General features: G+C 35.5%; 1 protein-coding gene across 11 annotated transcripts in view; it reads right to left on the bottom strand.

Moving 5' to 3' along the window:
- The window catches only part of dysf (dysferlin, limb girdle muscular dystrophy 2B (autosomal recessive)), a 108573-nt gene that overhangs the window by 32201 nt on the left and 61051 nt on the right, over positions 1-15321 (bottom strand). For 7 of the 11 annotated variants that reach the window (XM_051114083.1, XM_051114089.1, XM_051114079.1 and 4 more), the window contains 2 exons: positions 14953-15026; positions 4985-5041 (listed from right to left, as the gene is read on the bottom strand). In XM_051114083.1, the coding sequence (XP_050970040.1) occupies positions 4985-5041; positions 14953-15026 (131 nt within the window). The remainder of the gene's footprint in view (positions 1-4984; positions 5042-14952; positions 15027-15321) is intronic. The other 4 variants (XM_051114087.1, XM_051114090.1, XM_051114086.1 and 1 more) reach the window with 1 other exon arrangement.

Genomic DNA, 15321 nt, shown 5'->3' with positions numbered 1-15321 from the left:
AAGATGATCACTTGTGTGGAACCCCATCTGAAAATAGGTAACACTTTACAATAAGGTGTCATTTATTAACATTAGGTAACGTATTAACTAACATGAACAAACAACATATTTATTACACTGTTTATTAATCTTTGTAAATGTTAGTATACAGTGCATTAACTAATGTTAACAAACACAACTTGTGATTTTAATAATTTCTTTACTTTTCATTTTAAAAGGGACAAAGCACATTAATTAACATAAGTAAATGTGCCAGATTTAGCCATTCAGGCTAATTTTCATCTGCATATGCAATAATGCATTAGTAAATGCTGAAATTAACATTAAGATTAATAAATGCTGTAGAAGTACTGTTCATTCTTAGACTGTAATATTGTCGTACGCAATATGCAAAGAAAAGTTTTATTTGCAAAAATAACTAATTTTAAGTTGAAATTGTTACTGTACTGAAGCTAATTATTAAGCAAGTTATTAAAATATTATCTGGAATATATATATATATAACTAATTTACCGTTAACACTGACAGCCCATTTTGTTAAATATTTCCAATTTATTTCCTGCCCTTCTAGCACCCTCTTGTGGATCCTAGACCCCAGTTTAAGAATCCCTATATTAGAACACCTTTCATTAAAAATGAAGCACATTTCATTAAAATTATATATATAAATAATATATTACAATATAATACATCTCTCTCCTCTCCATTTTTTTTCTCTCCCTCCTGAAAGCAACAGGACAGCACCGTGCCTTATAGAAAGTATCTTCAAAATTTAATTAGTGGAAAACTGATTGAACACACATTTTTGTTTCACTCTTCCTTTCACTCTTCTTTTTCTTTCTGTTCTTGACATTTGGCTATGAGGGGAAATGCACTGGGAATCTTTTTAACAGCCCTATTTACTTTGGCTCTGGTGAGAGAGAAAATTTGGGTTTTTGATCATCTGGTTTGAATGTTTTCTAATAAAATAAATATCTTTGTTTGCAAAAAAAAAAAGAGAGAGAGAGAGAAAACTCTATGTTTTGGCAGAAGAAGGGAGAAAGTACTACATTTAGAGTGTGATATAAACAAGAAGTTATATCAAAGCACTCTGCTTGGTCCAAGTCTGGTCTAAGATCTAGAACCAAAGCCCTAAATTTGTGGAGATCATGCAACCAGGACCAAATTGGACCATGCATGACATCCAAGAGTAGATGGGCCTAAAAAGACGACAGAACACACACAACTCGTGTATGCTTGCTTTTCTTTTCTCTGTCCCTCATTCACGACCTTGACTTTTTCTTGTTAGAAATAAAATTCCTGTAACTAACAAAAAAAAATGCAGAAAGAAGGATAGTTTGAATCCATTAAGTCTCCTTGATCTTAACACAAAACAGGATTCATCTCCTGGAGGAACTGTGTTCTGCAACCAATCAGAAGCATAACAGAGAACTTTACAGAGTCAGAGACAAATATGAGAGCAAATTAGCTTTGCCTCGTAAATAAAAACTAAAATAAAAATGTAAAAAATGCCTCTCACCCAAAGTTCCTACAGTCAGTCACATGCACAAATCCTTCCTTGAGTTAGAAACATTTGCGTAAGCGCTCACAAATCCAGCTAGGTCCTACTGGCCTATATCTGCCTGATTAGAGGCATCCGTTAACCTAATTAGATTGGTGTAAATATCATTTGGAAATAGTCTTTATGGTCAGAAGTATGTGGATTTCCAAACACACCACACCCATATGAGCTTATTTGAGCATTTAATTTTAAAACCACGGGTATTGACAGAGAGTTGGTCCTCCCTTTGCAGCTATAATAGTTTTCAATCTTCTGAAAAGGCTTGGAACATGTTGTGGGGATGTTGTGGATATGCAAGATGTTGTAACATGGCTGCAGGGATTTACTCTCATTCAGAAACAACAGCATAAGGGAGGTCAGGCGCTGATATTAGGAAATGGGGACTGACTGGAGGCTGGCATTCCGAATTATCCCAAAACAAGTTCAGGTCTGGACTTTGTGTAGCCCAGTCAGCTTTTTCCACAACAGACTCAGTAAACCATTTGTATATTATCATGAGACATTTTCATGCTTGAGAAGACAAGGGCCTCACACAGTTCAACGATTCATTTTATGCACCTAATAGCCAAAACCACTCATATATACATATTAAATGTTAATACACAATTACTTACAGTAAGCAATATTGTGTAATTGTGAGGGACAGTTAACACAAAAATGTTGTCATCAATTAATGATCCTCAAGCCATCCTAAATCTGTAAGACCTCCTTTTTTATCTGGAACCGGTGTTAAAACTATTAAAAATCATGTAATTTTTGGTAACTGAAATAAGGCTGAAAGGAAATGAAATAAAATTGTTAAAATTACCAAAACTAAAACTGAAATAAATAAATTAAAGCTATAGTAATACAAAAATAACTATAAATAGTAACACTTTACAATCAGGTGTCATTTGTTAACATTAGCTATTTGTATTAACTAACAAACAATGAACAATACATTTATTACACTAGTTATTAATCTTTGTTAAAGTTCGTTAATAAAAAATACAGTCTTTCATTGTTAGCAAAAATAGTAGTTTGCACACAGTGCATTCACTAATAATTCAAACTCAACTTAATAAGTCATTAGTAAATGATGAAATTAACATTAACTAAGATTAATAAATTGTGTAAAAGTATTATTCATTAATTCCCATTAACTAATGTAGTTAACTAATGTTAACTAATGACCTTATTGTAAAGTGTTACCCAATAAAAAAATAATAAAAAATATTAATAATAAAAATGACAAAAATACATAAAAATCATAAAAACTTAAAGGAGAAGTCCACTTCCAAAACAAACATTCACATATAATGTACTCACCCCCTTGTCAACCAAGATGTTCATGTCTTTCTTTCTTTAGTCATAAAGAAATTATGTTTTTTGAGGAAAACATTTCAGCATTTTTTCTTCATATAAAGGACTGGTATGGTGCCCCGATTTTGAACTTCCAAAATGCAGTTTAAATAAGGCTTCAAACGATCCCAAATGCAGTTGTAAACTGCAGCCCAGAGAAAAGGGTCTTATCTAGCGAAACGATCGTCTATTTTCATTTAAATAATACAATTTATATACTTTTTAATGTCAAACGCTCATCTTGTCTTACTCTGCCTGGACTGTTTTTCTCCGTTTCAAGACAGTTAGGGTATGTCGAAAAACTCCCATCTCATGTTCTCCCTCAACTTCAAAATCGCCCTATATCACTGTTTTTTTCTCTTTTTTTGTTGAGGGTGTTTGATCTTTGCATGCTTACTTCTTTGCATGACTGTGTCGGTACTTCTACAGTGATGTAGGATGATTTTGAAATGATTTTGAAGTTGAGGGAGAAAATACGATCTTTTTCGACATACCCTAACTGTCTTGAGCCAGAATACACAGAGTTCAAGGAGAGCAAGGCAAGATGAGCGTTTGAGAATGTAAAGTATATAAATTGCATTATTTTTATGAAAAGAACCGATCATTTCACTAGATAAGACCCTTCTTCCTCGGCTTGGATCGTTTGTGACTGCATTTGGGATCGTTTGAAGCCGCATTTAAACTGCATTTTGGAAGTTCAAACTTGGGGCACCATATCAGTCCATTATATGGAGAAAAATGCTGAAATTTTTTCCTCAAGAAACATAATTTCTTTACGACTGAAGACATGAACATCTTGGATGACAAGGGGCTGAGGACATTATATGTGAATCTTTGTTTTGGAAGTGGACTTCTCCTTTAAAACCATAATAAAAAATTGTTTTAATATAGAAATAAATAAAATTAATAAAAGCATGCCATACATTTATGAAAACTATAATAGTATATAAAAGTATACTATAACAGCCCAAATAACACTAAAACAACACTGTGTGGAACACAAAAGATAATATTTTGAAGAAAGTTTTCGTCCATTCAGTGAAATTCAGTGGGGACCAAAACAACATGGATTCCATATTTAGAATATGGAATCCATCTTCTCTTGTTTTCCACAAAAAACACTAAGTCTTGCATGTTCGAAACAATATGAAGGACAGAAATTACATAGTTTTTCAATGAAGTACTGAAAAATCATCTTGTTTAGAAGAAAAAAAAATGTAACATCCTTAAAATAAACTACTAAGTCAACTTTGTAAAAATGCATCTTGACGTCTTTTTCTTTTTAATCTGCGTTTTGTTTTAAAGCTAAATAACGTGTTTAATTTTTTATTTATTAATTTCCTTAATTTTGAGTTCACTCAAGGAGTTGTGGCTAGAAGAGATACAGCTACAGCCACAAGTGACAAAATCCCACCTTAAAATAACACTAAATTAAATTCGCTACCCTTCATTGTGCATTTTTAACGTCTACACCTACCTCAACCCTAAACCTACCCTTACAATAATGCAAATACAGTAATTATTGTTTTTCAGCATGACAAAAATGCCGCAATATTGATGTGCACATGCCCAGTAAGCCCTGATGGTTGTAGCTGTATCCTTTTATAAATATTCATGTAAATTTCAGACACTGATGTGGTTCAGAGGTGCCCAAACTCGGTCCTAGAGGGCCGGTGTCCAGCACAGTTTAGCTCCAACTTGCCTCAACACACCTGGGAAGTTTCTAGTATGTTTAGTAATAGCTTGATTAGCTGGTTCAGGTGTGCCTAATTGGGGTTGGAGCTAAAATCCACAGGACACCACAGTTTGGGCACCTTCTGGTCTGGGTGACATCACTTGTCCATGCATCATAATACACCAAGAGCATGCAGCACAAAACACAAGTGATTCTGACTGAATAAAGGTGACGTGTTATGGGCCACAAACACCAAAAGGACACAAATTAAAGAAAAAAAAAAACATTCTTACTTATTGAGGGCAGACCCATAGCATTATCATTCAGTGAGCTCTAGTCAGGATGAAATGAAGGTTGCAGAGAAAAGTGGTGATGGTGAAATGAGTGATGAGGTCATACATACGTACATGGAGGCTGGACTGAGAAGGCGAGATGTTAATAATGGCAGAGCTGGTGCCGTCTGCCTGTTATAAACCAGAAGCATTGGTTAGTTGGTTAACGTTAGTAAAAACCCATTATTTGCCAATCAACACACTTTCAAAATGCATCAATGTAAGAGGAGCAATCGTTTCAATTCCACTATTCAAAGTCTAAAGCAAAACAGTGTAAATGTTCGAGGTTGTAATTGGAATGTTTAATATTAAATATTCTATAAAATTGAACTGAAGTACACGTTATACTATACTCTACCAGTCAACAGTTCAATCCTGGCCCCAGTTATAATTTTTTGGTAGCAACACGATATGAAAATAGAGCAACACATTAGATCAGCTGGATATATGGATGAAGTAATTTGACAGCATTCATTACAGAACAAACAGTGGACAGGTCTCCAGGTCTGGAACTTCCAGACTAAGATGCAACAGAGTGTGTCAATGAGGTACAGATGGCAACCCTACCGAATACTCCGACTCGAACCTGCGGTTTGTAAACTCAGACAGAACTGTTTCTAGCTGATAGATAAATCATTACCAAGGTCAGGACCATGAAATGTGATTCCCCGATGAAGAATGACACCCCGAGATTGTTGTTTTTCCTGGACGGGACTCAAAAGTGGGTTTTCACCAATAATAGCTCTAACAGATGAAGAGAGGGTCTCTACAGTAGGATGAGTTCATGCGGCAATGCAAGCGCTAACGCTAATTAGCTGCAGACATAACACACATTCACATTCCGTAACGCTGCACCTCCCGATGCTAAATCAAACCATTGTTTTCTATGGGAACGTGTCGCAGAGAAAGTACCACGCCAGCCATAAAACAATACTGGTGAAAATGCATTGAACAATGGAATAAAATAATTAAAGAGAGCTCTCCCAGGAGTACAAATAATTTAGCGGAACCGTATATGTTTCATTTTAAAGACGCTGTTGCTTTACGCATTATGAAACGTGTTGTAATAAATAACATGCTCAGGGCAAACATCTAATATAATTCAAACACAAATCTTATTATATCTATGTCAACAAACGCTCCCCTCAAAAGGATAATATATCATGCAAAAACACAACAACAATTCTGCTGTTACATGGAGAATAAAAAGTTTTTTTTTTTAAGTTTGTTGAAGTCTAAAAGAAAGTAGCATTAATTTTAAATAATAATAGTAATAATAAATAATAAATAATAATAATAATAATAATATTCGGTTTCTATTATTTTAGTTTAACATCTACGTATTAATTTTAATATTTATTCAGTTACTATGTAAAAAGGTATATACTGCAAGTAAAAAAAAAAGGTAATATATATAAGCTGTACTTTTCTTGTAAAAGTCCATTTTTGAAGAAGAAATGCATGTATTTATGTAGTGTGAAGTCTGATCTTTGGGATATAAAGGGTCACTAACTTCATCAATTCTTTCATTGTTTTATATATATATATAGTTTTGTTTTTTTTTGACTGAACTGTACCATAAATTTGTCCTATGGTGTGACATAGCAAAAATGAAGAAAAAAAACTCCTGATAATATACAAATAGCATCTTCATTGTTAGACACTTATTTTTAAATAGTGTTATTTATTTAATATGAAATTATAATTAACATATTTTTTTCCCCATGACTTGTTAGACAATTTCAAGACAAACTTTGCTGAAAATTATACTATTTTAAGATGAGTGATATTTCTATCTCCCTTATTGCAATACTTTTTTTTTTTCAAATATTTTGAGATAAAAGCAAATCTGTGGTTCTTTTATGTGTGTCGCACCATATGACATTACGTCACACTAAAGGACAGAAATAGTAGTTATGAAAGTATTTCTATTTAATTTTGAACATGTCAAAGGAGAAAGAAAGATTAATTTTGATACAAACAATATCTACATGTTTTTTTAATCGAAACAAAATATTTTTTTATCAACAAAATCAGTCTCCTAGTCAATCACTGTGTTACTGAAACTTTTCTAACCTCTCTGCTGCATGTGCGGCACAGCTAAATATGATTGATATTCAAACTATATTCATTAAGATGTGAATTTATTTTTTACAACTATATGGCTACTCTTTTAAGGCATCATTTTGATTCTATTTACTTTCAGTATCGTTCTCTTACTTTCAGGATCTCCTCCCTTCTGGTGGATCCTTGTTAATTTTCTGTCTATATTTCTGTGGCCTCTCTCTTCCACTAACGTCTCTCCCTCAATTCTTTCTGTTTCAAAAACAAGGTATCACATTTTATACTTATTTTCATGACACTTTACAAGTACACTTTAGAGTTCGCTCCAAAACACATCATAAAATAGTTTAATGTTATTATTGCATTTAAGAACACTGAAAATTACCAAAAAAGAATAAAAAGGAGTAAAAACAAATCTTATTTAATTATTTAAAACATCTTTGTCTTGTGGTATGACAGTACGGACGTCACGCCGGAGGACATTATCTGTCACACCATAGGACGTTTCTGTCTTTTGTGCCAATTAATGACTTTGCTATTCTGAGCTAACCTGTCATTAGCAGTTAGCCAGACACATTTGCATAATATTACATGATTATGCAGTTTAAAATACAGTTTTTAATAAAAATATATATATAGAATTTAGGGGTGTCACACCAAAGGACAACAAAACGTAACACTGCAAATATATCAAAACATAATTTTTGATTAGTAATTTGCATTGCTAAGAACTTTTGGACAACATTAAAGGTGATTTTCTCAATATTTCGATTTTTGGGCACCCTCAGATTCCAGATTTTCAAATAGTTATATGGAAAGCTTGCTTATACAGCTTTCAGTTAATATATAAATCTCAATTTAAAAAAAAAAATTAACCTTGTGACTGGTTTTGTGATCTACAGTCATCAATAATAACTGATTGATATGACAACTGTGTTTTTTAATTTTCTGGAAAATTCTTAATTTTCTGGAAGTTATTTTCCTTATAACTGTCAAATAAAGCTAATTCTTAAGAAAGAATGAATAACGTACAGAGGAATTTAATTCAAAATCAATTTCTCCGCATAATACCACATGCTCACCACATTTAATATTTTATGCATATCAATTCATTTAAATAAAGTTAAAATATAAATATAAGATGAAAAATAAAACATAAATTAGAAGTGTTGCACTGGCAACTAACTGAAATGAAAGTTAAAGTTACTAACTGGAAAGGAATAAAAACTAAAACTGAAATAACAATAAATTAAACCTAAACAGCAACAACAAAAAATATTAAATAAAACATAAATTGAAAAATGCACATATAACATTAAACTAAAATTAAAACAAAAATTAAAAATCTAAAAATATGAATAAAAACTATAATAACATAAATATTAAAATAACAGTGGTCTCTATCTTGCATGAAAAAGTATAAACTCGTTTACGAACATGCAAGCTGAGAAGTAATCCAAATTCAAAAATGGCTTGCGATAGCAGCTTCAGCCAAAAACACATTTTTATGCAGCACAATTTTACACATCCCACCCTGATGAGCCTGGAAGACTGCATTCCCACACCGCATCTGTCACAAGCTAATCATGCCGAACCAGTCCTGATTCCTCCGTATTATGATGCACATGGTGTGGGTGATTACAATGCTATGGTAGGCTGGTGTTACAAACAGCAGAGCCGTGCCAGAGCTGCGTCTTCTCATGCAGCAACCACATCCTGCTGAAATTATGTGAAATCAAGCTTAGTCTTTTACACCGCAATCTAAATACAATCAAGAATGCTGGACGCAGCATTAAACAACTGTTCTAATAAGCGCAAGACGGGAAAAATAACCATCTTCTGCACCGACACAAGGACGGTCTCTCAGCGTCGTATGAGAAACCGGGCTCACAAGCCATCAGACTGGCTGCTCATAAACCGGGACCTGGTCGCGAAGGCCTGTCATCGAGCGCACTCATTCCCCCAGAGTCGACCCCTAGCAGGGGAGGTGTGGGGGTAGGGGGTGGCAGTTATTGTGGCGCCGGTGGTGAGCAGCCAGGAACGGGGGGGAAGCAGTTGCCCAAGACGAGGACTTACCACATCAGAGGGAGGACTGAACCCTCACAGCGCCTTCTGCTGTGTAGTGCCAGGGCATAATAAATACAACAAGAGAGAGGACTCCACACAGCCACTCAGTAGAACAGCTAATTAGGACCAGGCTGCTTTGTTTGCTGTTGTCCTCCAACTAGAGGAGTTGCATTACAGAACATTTTGAAGTACACACATTAGTGGGGCCGTTCGCCTCGCTCGCTGTCTAAAGGCCTTTGGGCGACATAGGATCAAAATCAAACCTTTTCAGTAGTTCTCCCTCGAGTCTGACCTCAGAAACCTCTTCAAAGCTCCTCTACATGGGTACTTGCTTTTAGCGCCGCGTTTCAGAAGTATATCATTTAACCCGCTCAAAACCGTAGCAAATCCACAAAGCCACCGGATTGGTGTTACTTTCCCCTATGAGGTTGTGTTTGGCCTCATCAAAAACCTGCTTTAAGTGACGAACCTGATCCAGGGAGCGTTTTTTTATGAGACCGCCAGGGAATTGTATTGGGGTCTGGGCCAAGCCAAAGCAAAGGCTTTGGAGAGATGATGGGGATCGAGTTTCATTTAATGCACAGGGGAGTTCGGACCGGTTTGCTCTACTGCTCTGAACACCAAACACAAGACATTAGAGGTGAAGATATAATAAGTTTGAATCCTTAAGAGGGAATACGCAAAAACAAATTGCGCACACTGCTACCGCAGTTCACTGGCACGCGCTGTCTGTTGAACGCAAATTGCATGCCGCAATTCCCAATCTTTGGTCGGTTCTGAGTGCTGGCGGCTGTGGAGGATGGGACCTCTGGGACTACACAACATCAATTTAATGCTGCGATCCAGGCTGCGATTTTTTTTTAAGAAAATTTGTTTATTGCTTGCTTTCTCTCAGAGTAAATAGCACAACAGTAACTGTGCAAGGGCAACAGTGCTAAATTTGTGAATAAGACATCTATTATGAGCTTCATTTACATAGAAAGCGTTCATGGAAGTTCAAATGAAGTGACTAAACTGAAATGCAGTGTTGGGGAGTAGCTAGTTACATGTAACAGTGTTATGTAATTTAATTACAAAATAAACATTAACTGTAATCTGTTACAGTTACTGAGAAAAAATGTGTAATTAAAGTACTTATGAAAATGTTTACGATTACAAACGGAGTTATATTTGGAATAATATTCACTATTTCTTGTAATGATTTTAAATCTTTATTTCAGAACGACCTCAAAGTAAAAAGAGGTGCTAAAGTCTGATTTTGTAGTAACTGTGCTTTAAAATTCAATTATAGAAGTCCACTTCCAGAACAAAAATTTACAGATAATGTACTCACCCCTTGCCATCCAAGATGTTCATGTCTTTCTTTATTCAGCCATACAGAAATTATGTTTTTTTGAGGGAAACATTTCAGGATTTTTCTCTATATACTGGACTTCAACGGTGACCCTGATTTTGAACGTCCAAAATGCAGTTTAAATGCAGCTTCAAAGGGCTCTAAATGATCCCAGCCAAGAAAGAAGGGTCTTGTCTAGTGAATAGATTGGTTATTTACTAAAAAAAATTGCACTTTACATACTTTTTAACTGCAAAAACTCGTCTTGTCTTGTCTGCTTTGTCATGTTTCAGGCTGTTGTTAAGTGGTAGTGGCAAATCTAGGGGGTTCCTGTCCTGCTTTACAGCTTTTGTACTCTCGATACCAGTGGTTCTCAACCTTTTTGATTCCAAAACCCACAACAACATAAAGTTTCAGGATTCTAGAAGTTTTAAGAGCTGAATGTTCTTTGAGGTTCCCAAATATTTAAACCAATGATTTTTTAATGACTTTTCCCATCAATTTACTGGATAAGGATTTAAGGAGAAGTCCACTTCCAAAGCAAACATTCACACATAATGTACTCACCCCCTTGTCATCCAAGATGTTCATGTCTTTCTTTCTTCAGTCATAAAAGAAATTATGTTTTTTGAGGAAAACATTTCAGCATTTTTCTCCATATAACGGACTGATATGGTGCCCTGATTTTGAACTTCCAAAATGCAGTTTAAATGCGGCTTCAAACGACCCCAAATGTGGTTGTAAACAATCCCAACTGAAGAAGAAGTGTCTTATCTAGCGAAACTATCATTTATTTTCATTAAAAAAATACAATTTAAATACTTTTTATCTTGTCTTTCTCTCCCTGAAGTCTGTGTATTCTGGCTCAAAGACAGTTAGGGTATGTCGAAAAACTCCAATAAAATTTTCTCCCTCAATTTCAAAAATCATTTTTAAAATCATCCTACAGAAGTACCGACCCAGTCTTTGCAAAGTGAACATGCAAAGAAGATCAAACAACCTTAACAAAAAAGGTAAAACAGCGATATAGGGCGATTTTGAAGTTGAGGGAGAACATGAGATGAGAGTTTTTTGACATACCCTGAACTGTCAAGAACTGGAAAAAACAGAGTTCAGGCAGAGCGCGATAAGACGAGCGTCTGACAGCAAAAAGTATAGAAATTGTATTATTTTTATGAAACCGATAGTTTCGCTAGATAAGACCAGTCTTCCTCAGCTGGGGTCATTTACAACCACATTTGGGATCATTTGAAGCTGCATTTGAACGTTCAAAATCGGGAGCACCATAGAAGTCCACTATATGGAAAAAAATCCTGAAATGTTTTTTTTTTTCAAAAAACTATTTCTTTATGACTGAAGAAATAAAGACATGAACATCTTGGATGACAAGGGGGTGAGTACATTATCTGTAAATGTTTGCTCTGGAAGTGAACTTCTCCTTTAATTCAAGAGGTCAAGGATTGTGAAAGTTGGTTTGATTGCTTCTGTTGTTCTCATATGTAAGTTGCGTCTGCAATTATTGGGACACTTTTTGTAGTTTAAATGACTTGGAAAAAAGTGTGAGAATCAACCTGAATTCACCCTTCTCTTTTAAATCATGATTGCTTTACAATATGTTGTTCTAAACCCCACATATCTTACTTATAATGAAATTATAAGTAAAATATAATAAAGTTATAATTCATTATGAACAATTATTCAGCCTATTTGCAATGTTAATTGTAAAAAAAAAAAGTAGTTTCAATGTAGCTAGCTACTTTTTGATAGTAACTTGTACTGTAGCTAGCTACTTGTTCAGAAAGGTAGCTTGAATGTAAACCTAATAATACTACTAAACTACTAATTACACAATAATACTACTTAATTTATGAGTAGCTTGTAGCTGATCAAGCTGCAGTTTCAGAGTAGCTTCCCCAACACTGCATTAAAGACGGAAGATTAGAGTAATGGCAGATTAAATTTAAAATTACAATACATTACAATAGAAAACAATTTTAACTTGTAATAATATTTCACAATATTTACTCAAAAGCAATGCACAAGTAGCATTTAGCTGAAGTGTTTTGTGCCTTCTGCACTCCTGGAAACTATCTGAGTTTGATTTTTTTGGCCAACTGTGTTACTGTAATCATTCTCCAAAAATGTTTCAAGACAAGAAAGCAGATACGGTCTTTTCAGTTGAGCTTGGGCATGCAGGTTTGCCATTTGCTGCTGTGTAGTTGTGTTTTAAATATTCAAAAGCTACTGTGCACGTTGTTAAAAAGAAGTTTTGATTGGAGATATTGAGTTTCTTCTTTCCAGATCTTACAGAGAAAGAATTGGACCTTTTCGCTGCCAGCAGGTTTCAAACAGTGGCCACATGGAGATGAACAAATTTTCCTCTTTACCTTTCCTCGCTTTGCCTGGTTTCCAAAGTGGATCACAGCAGCCTCAGGCTCCCACTGGAAGGCTAGAAGCCATGCGGGATTGTGAGCCAGGGATCAAATTCCTGTTACTTCTAATGTGAAAGACACCAGAAACTTTATTCTGAACCAGTGCAGCTGACCTTGCTACTGTATGTCAAAACCACCTGAGATGTTGTCAATGGTAAAAAAAAAAAAAACACAAAAGCATACGCTAAAATGTAGATGAGCTGCCAAAACTCGAATCAAATGCATGTTCTACATGTGCAAAAGAAAATAACACCCTCAAGCAAAACTAAAATGATGAGCATGCAACAAAAGCCCTTCTTTACAAAAAACTAACAATTTGCATACCCTTTTCCCACATTTCCTTCACTTCCTACATTCCATCAAACGTTTCTGATTGACAAAAATGAGGGTCACTGGGGATCCTACCACAGATGACTGTGGTTGTGGTCCCTCTTTTATTTATGTTAGCCAGAAAGAGCCATTTGATGGCAGTCCTCATACAAATGCACATTATAAATAAAGCCCATAGTGCCGTGGTCACCAGACATCTGAAATCAGGAGCAGAACTGGAGGGGATGTTTACTGTGTATTCAGCAATACATTTTCAGAGTCAAACATGCGGTTATTTTCAAGTGATTTCAGTCAGACCGCAAATGGTGTGCCCATCGAGCGGCCTTGAGCGTTTGGACCGACATCCAGGCCAGTGTGCACTGTGTTACGTGATATTTCGGGTTAATCATCAGGTTACTAATAGACAAATGCAAGCTGACTGTGTCACATACCGTTGCGTGGAATACACGAAATTCAATCTTGTCGGCGGATTAGATCAACGGAAAAGGTGGCAAGTACAGAAGAGCCCCATTAATGGCCCTTAACTAGAGCTGGGCGTGGGCTTATAAAACAGAGCTCAAAAGGGCAAGTGTGAAGTATGCCTCTTTCCACTCTGCAAACGACAGAACACCTCACATCCACAGGGAAGCCCTGCCAGCCGGTCTGGAAGGTCGAAAAACTAAATAAACTGGCATTTGTGAGTATGATCCATTTCCAAGGAAACCAAGTGGGCCATGCGGTCCCGAATCCGATATTCTAGTCTCGTTTTCTTCCAGCGACTGAACGAATAAAGGCTGAGAGGTTAAAGCTGAGACATGGAAACAATTTTTCAATTTTCCTAATCCCCCTTGATCATTTTTTATGTTGTTTTTATTTATTTTTTGGGAGTATTTTTAGGTCGTAGTTATGAGAGGGAATTGATGACAGCTCGAGGAGGCGTCATTAAAGCTGGCCTTCTTTTCTCAGAAAGCGAAGCGTGTCATTGTCTCAAGATGGTGTGAGCCTTCATCATACATGCAAGCGCCAAACAGTATTCCATCATGTTAGCGAATTCATGATTTCATCAAACACCCACCCCCAATTATGCCTTAAGTTGACTAACATGGCACCATAGCAACATTACAAGGCTAGTTTAGCCAAAATCTTACATCTCATATTGAATTCATGGCCTAAAAGTAAATTTAAGTAATAGGTTTGTAGCCTTCCTCTGGTCACTGACTACAAAGCACTGCTTTCTTAGTACCACAGATTAACACAGACATTATAATGGACAGGATGTGATTGCCATGTTTCACAGCTAGAAATCACACTTAAATTCCACCAATAAATGCATGGAGAAAACTACCCCTAGAAGACCTTATAAAGTGGTGTGTATACCCAGAAGTGCTTAACCTTGCCATGGCAGCATACATCATACTCTAACAAGGCTCTAAAGAAACCTGGAGAAACCCAAGCTATGTGACCAACGAGCTACTGAATAGCAGCCAAGAGGACTAACATCATCACCGTCAACAAAAAAAGAGTGTATCCATGGCTATAAAGCAGTGGTTCTCATCTTTTTCCATCTTCTCTTTCTCCACTGTCCACAACTGTCTTGTTTTAACTTATCTCATATAAATGCTTGTTTTTCTTATTTTAAAATCCTCTTGAGGTCTCCCAATGGGCCCTGGCCCTCTGGGAGAGAATGATTACTAAAAAGCCATTTTTCCAAAGAGCATTTCTGGGGAAATTTCAGAAAAGGTCTAGATATAGCACTACGTAGCACCTTGTCAATTAGTTAAAAGAAAGAATAAGACATTAAACATTATAAGTAAAAATGATAACAAGACTGATCATACCTGTCCAGGAATGAGAGGCTCCTTATCATCAATGTCAACAAGAACTTCATCTCTAGGTGTGTGAGCAATTGCCTCTGTTGATGGAAATATACCATAATTACTGTAAGTATAAAGTATAACGTTTCATCCACATAGAAAAGAACTGACTTCATTGAATAACTGAATTGTCCTAAATTAGAACAGATTATTATATCTTTTTAAAAGCACAAAATAAATATAATTTTCTCCAGCATTCTTTAACTTTTTTTTTTGTCTGTATTTCCTTGTTTCCCTAGGCAGAACAAGCACATTTTCAAATGTATACTGTAAAAACATACTTCTTTAATCTTTCTACTTAAAATTTCATGTTTACTCCATACTTCTATGGGA

The sequence above is a fragment of the Labeo rohita genome, chromosome 7 (assembly GCF_022985175.1).
Source record: "Labeo rohita strain BAU-BD-2019 chromosome 7, IGBB_LRoh.1.0, whole genome shotgun sequence".
NCBI lineage: Eukaryota > Metazoa > Chordata > Actinopteri > Cypriniformes > Cyprinidae > Labeo > Labeo rohita.
This window is presented reverse-complemented; position numbering and strand designations above follow the sequence as displayed.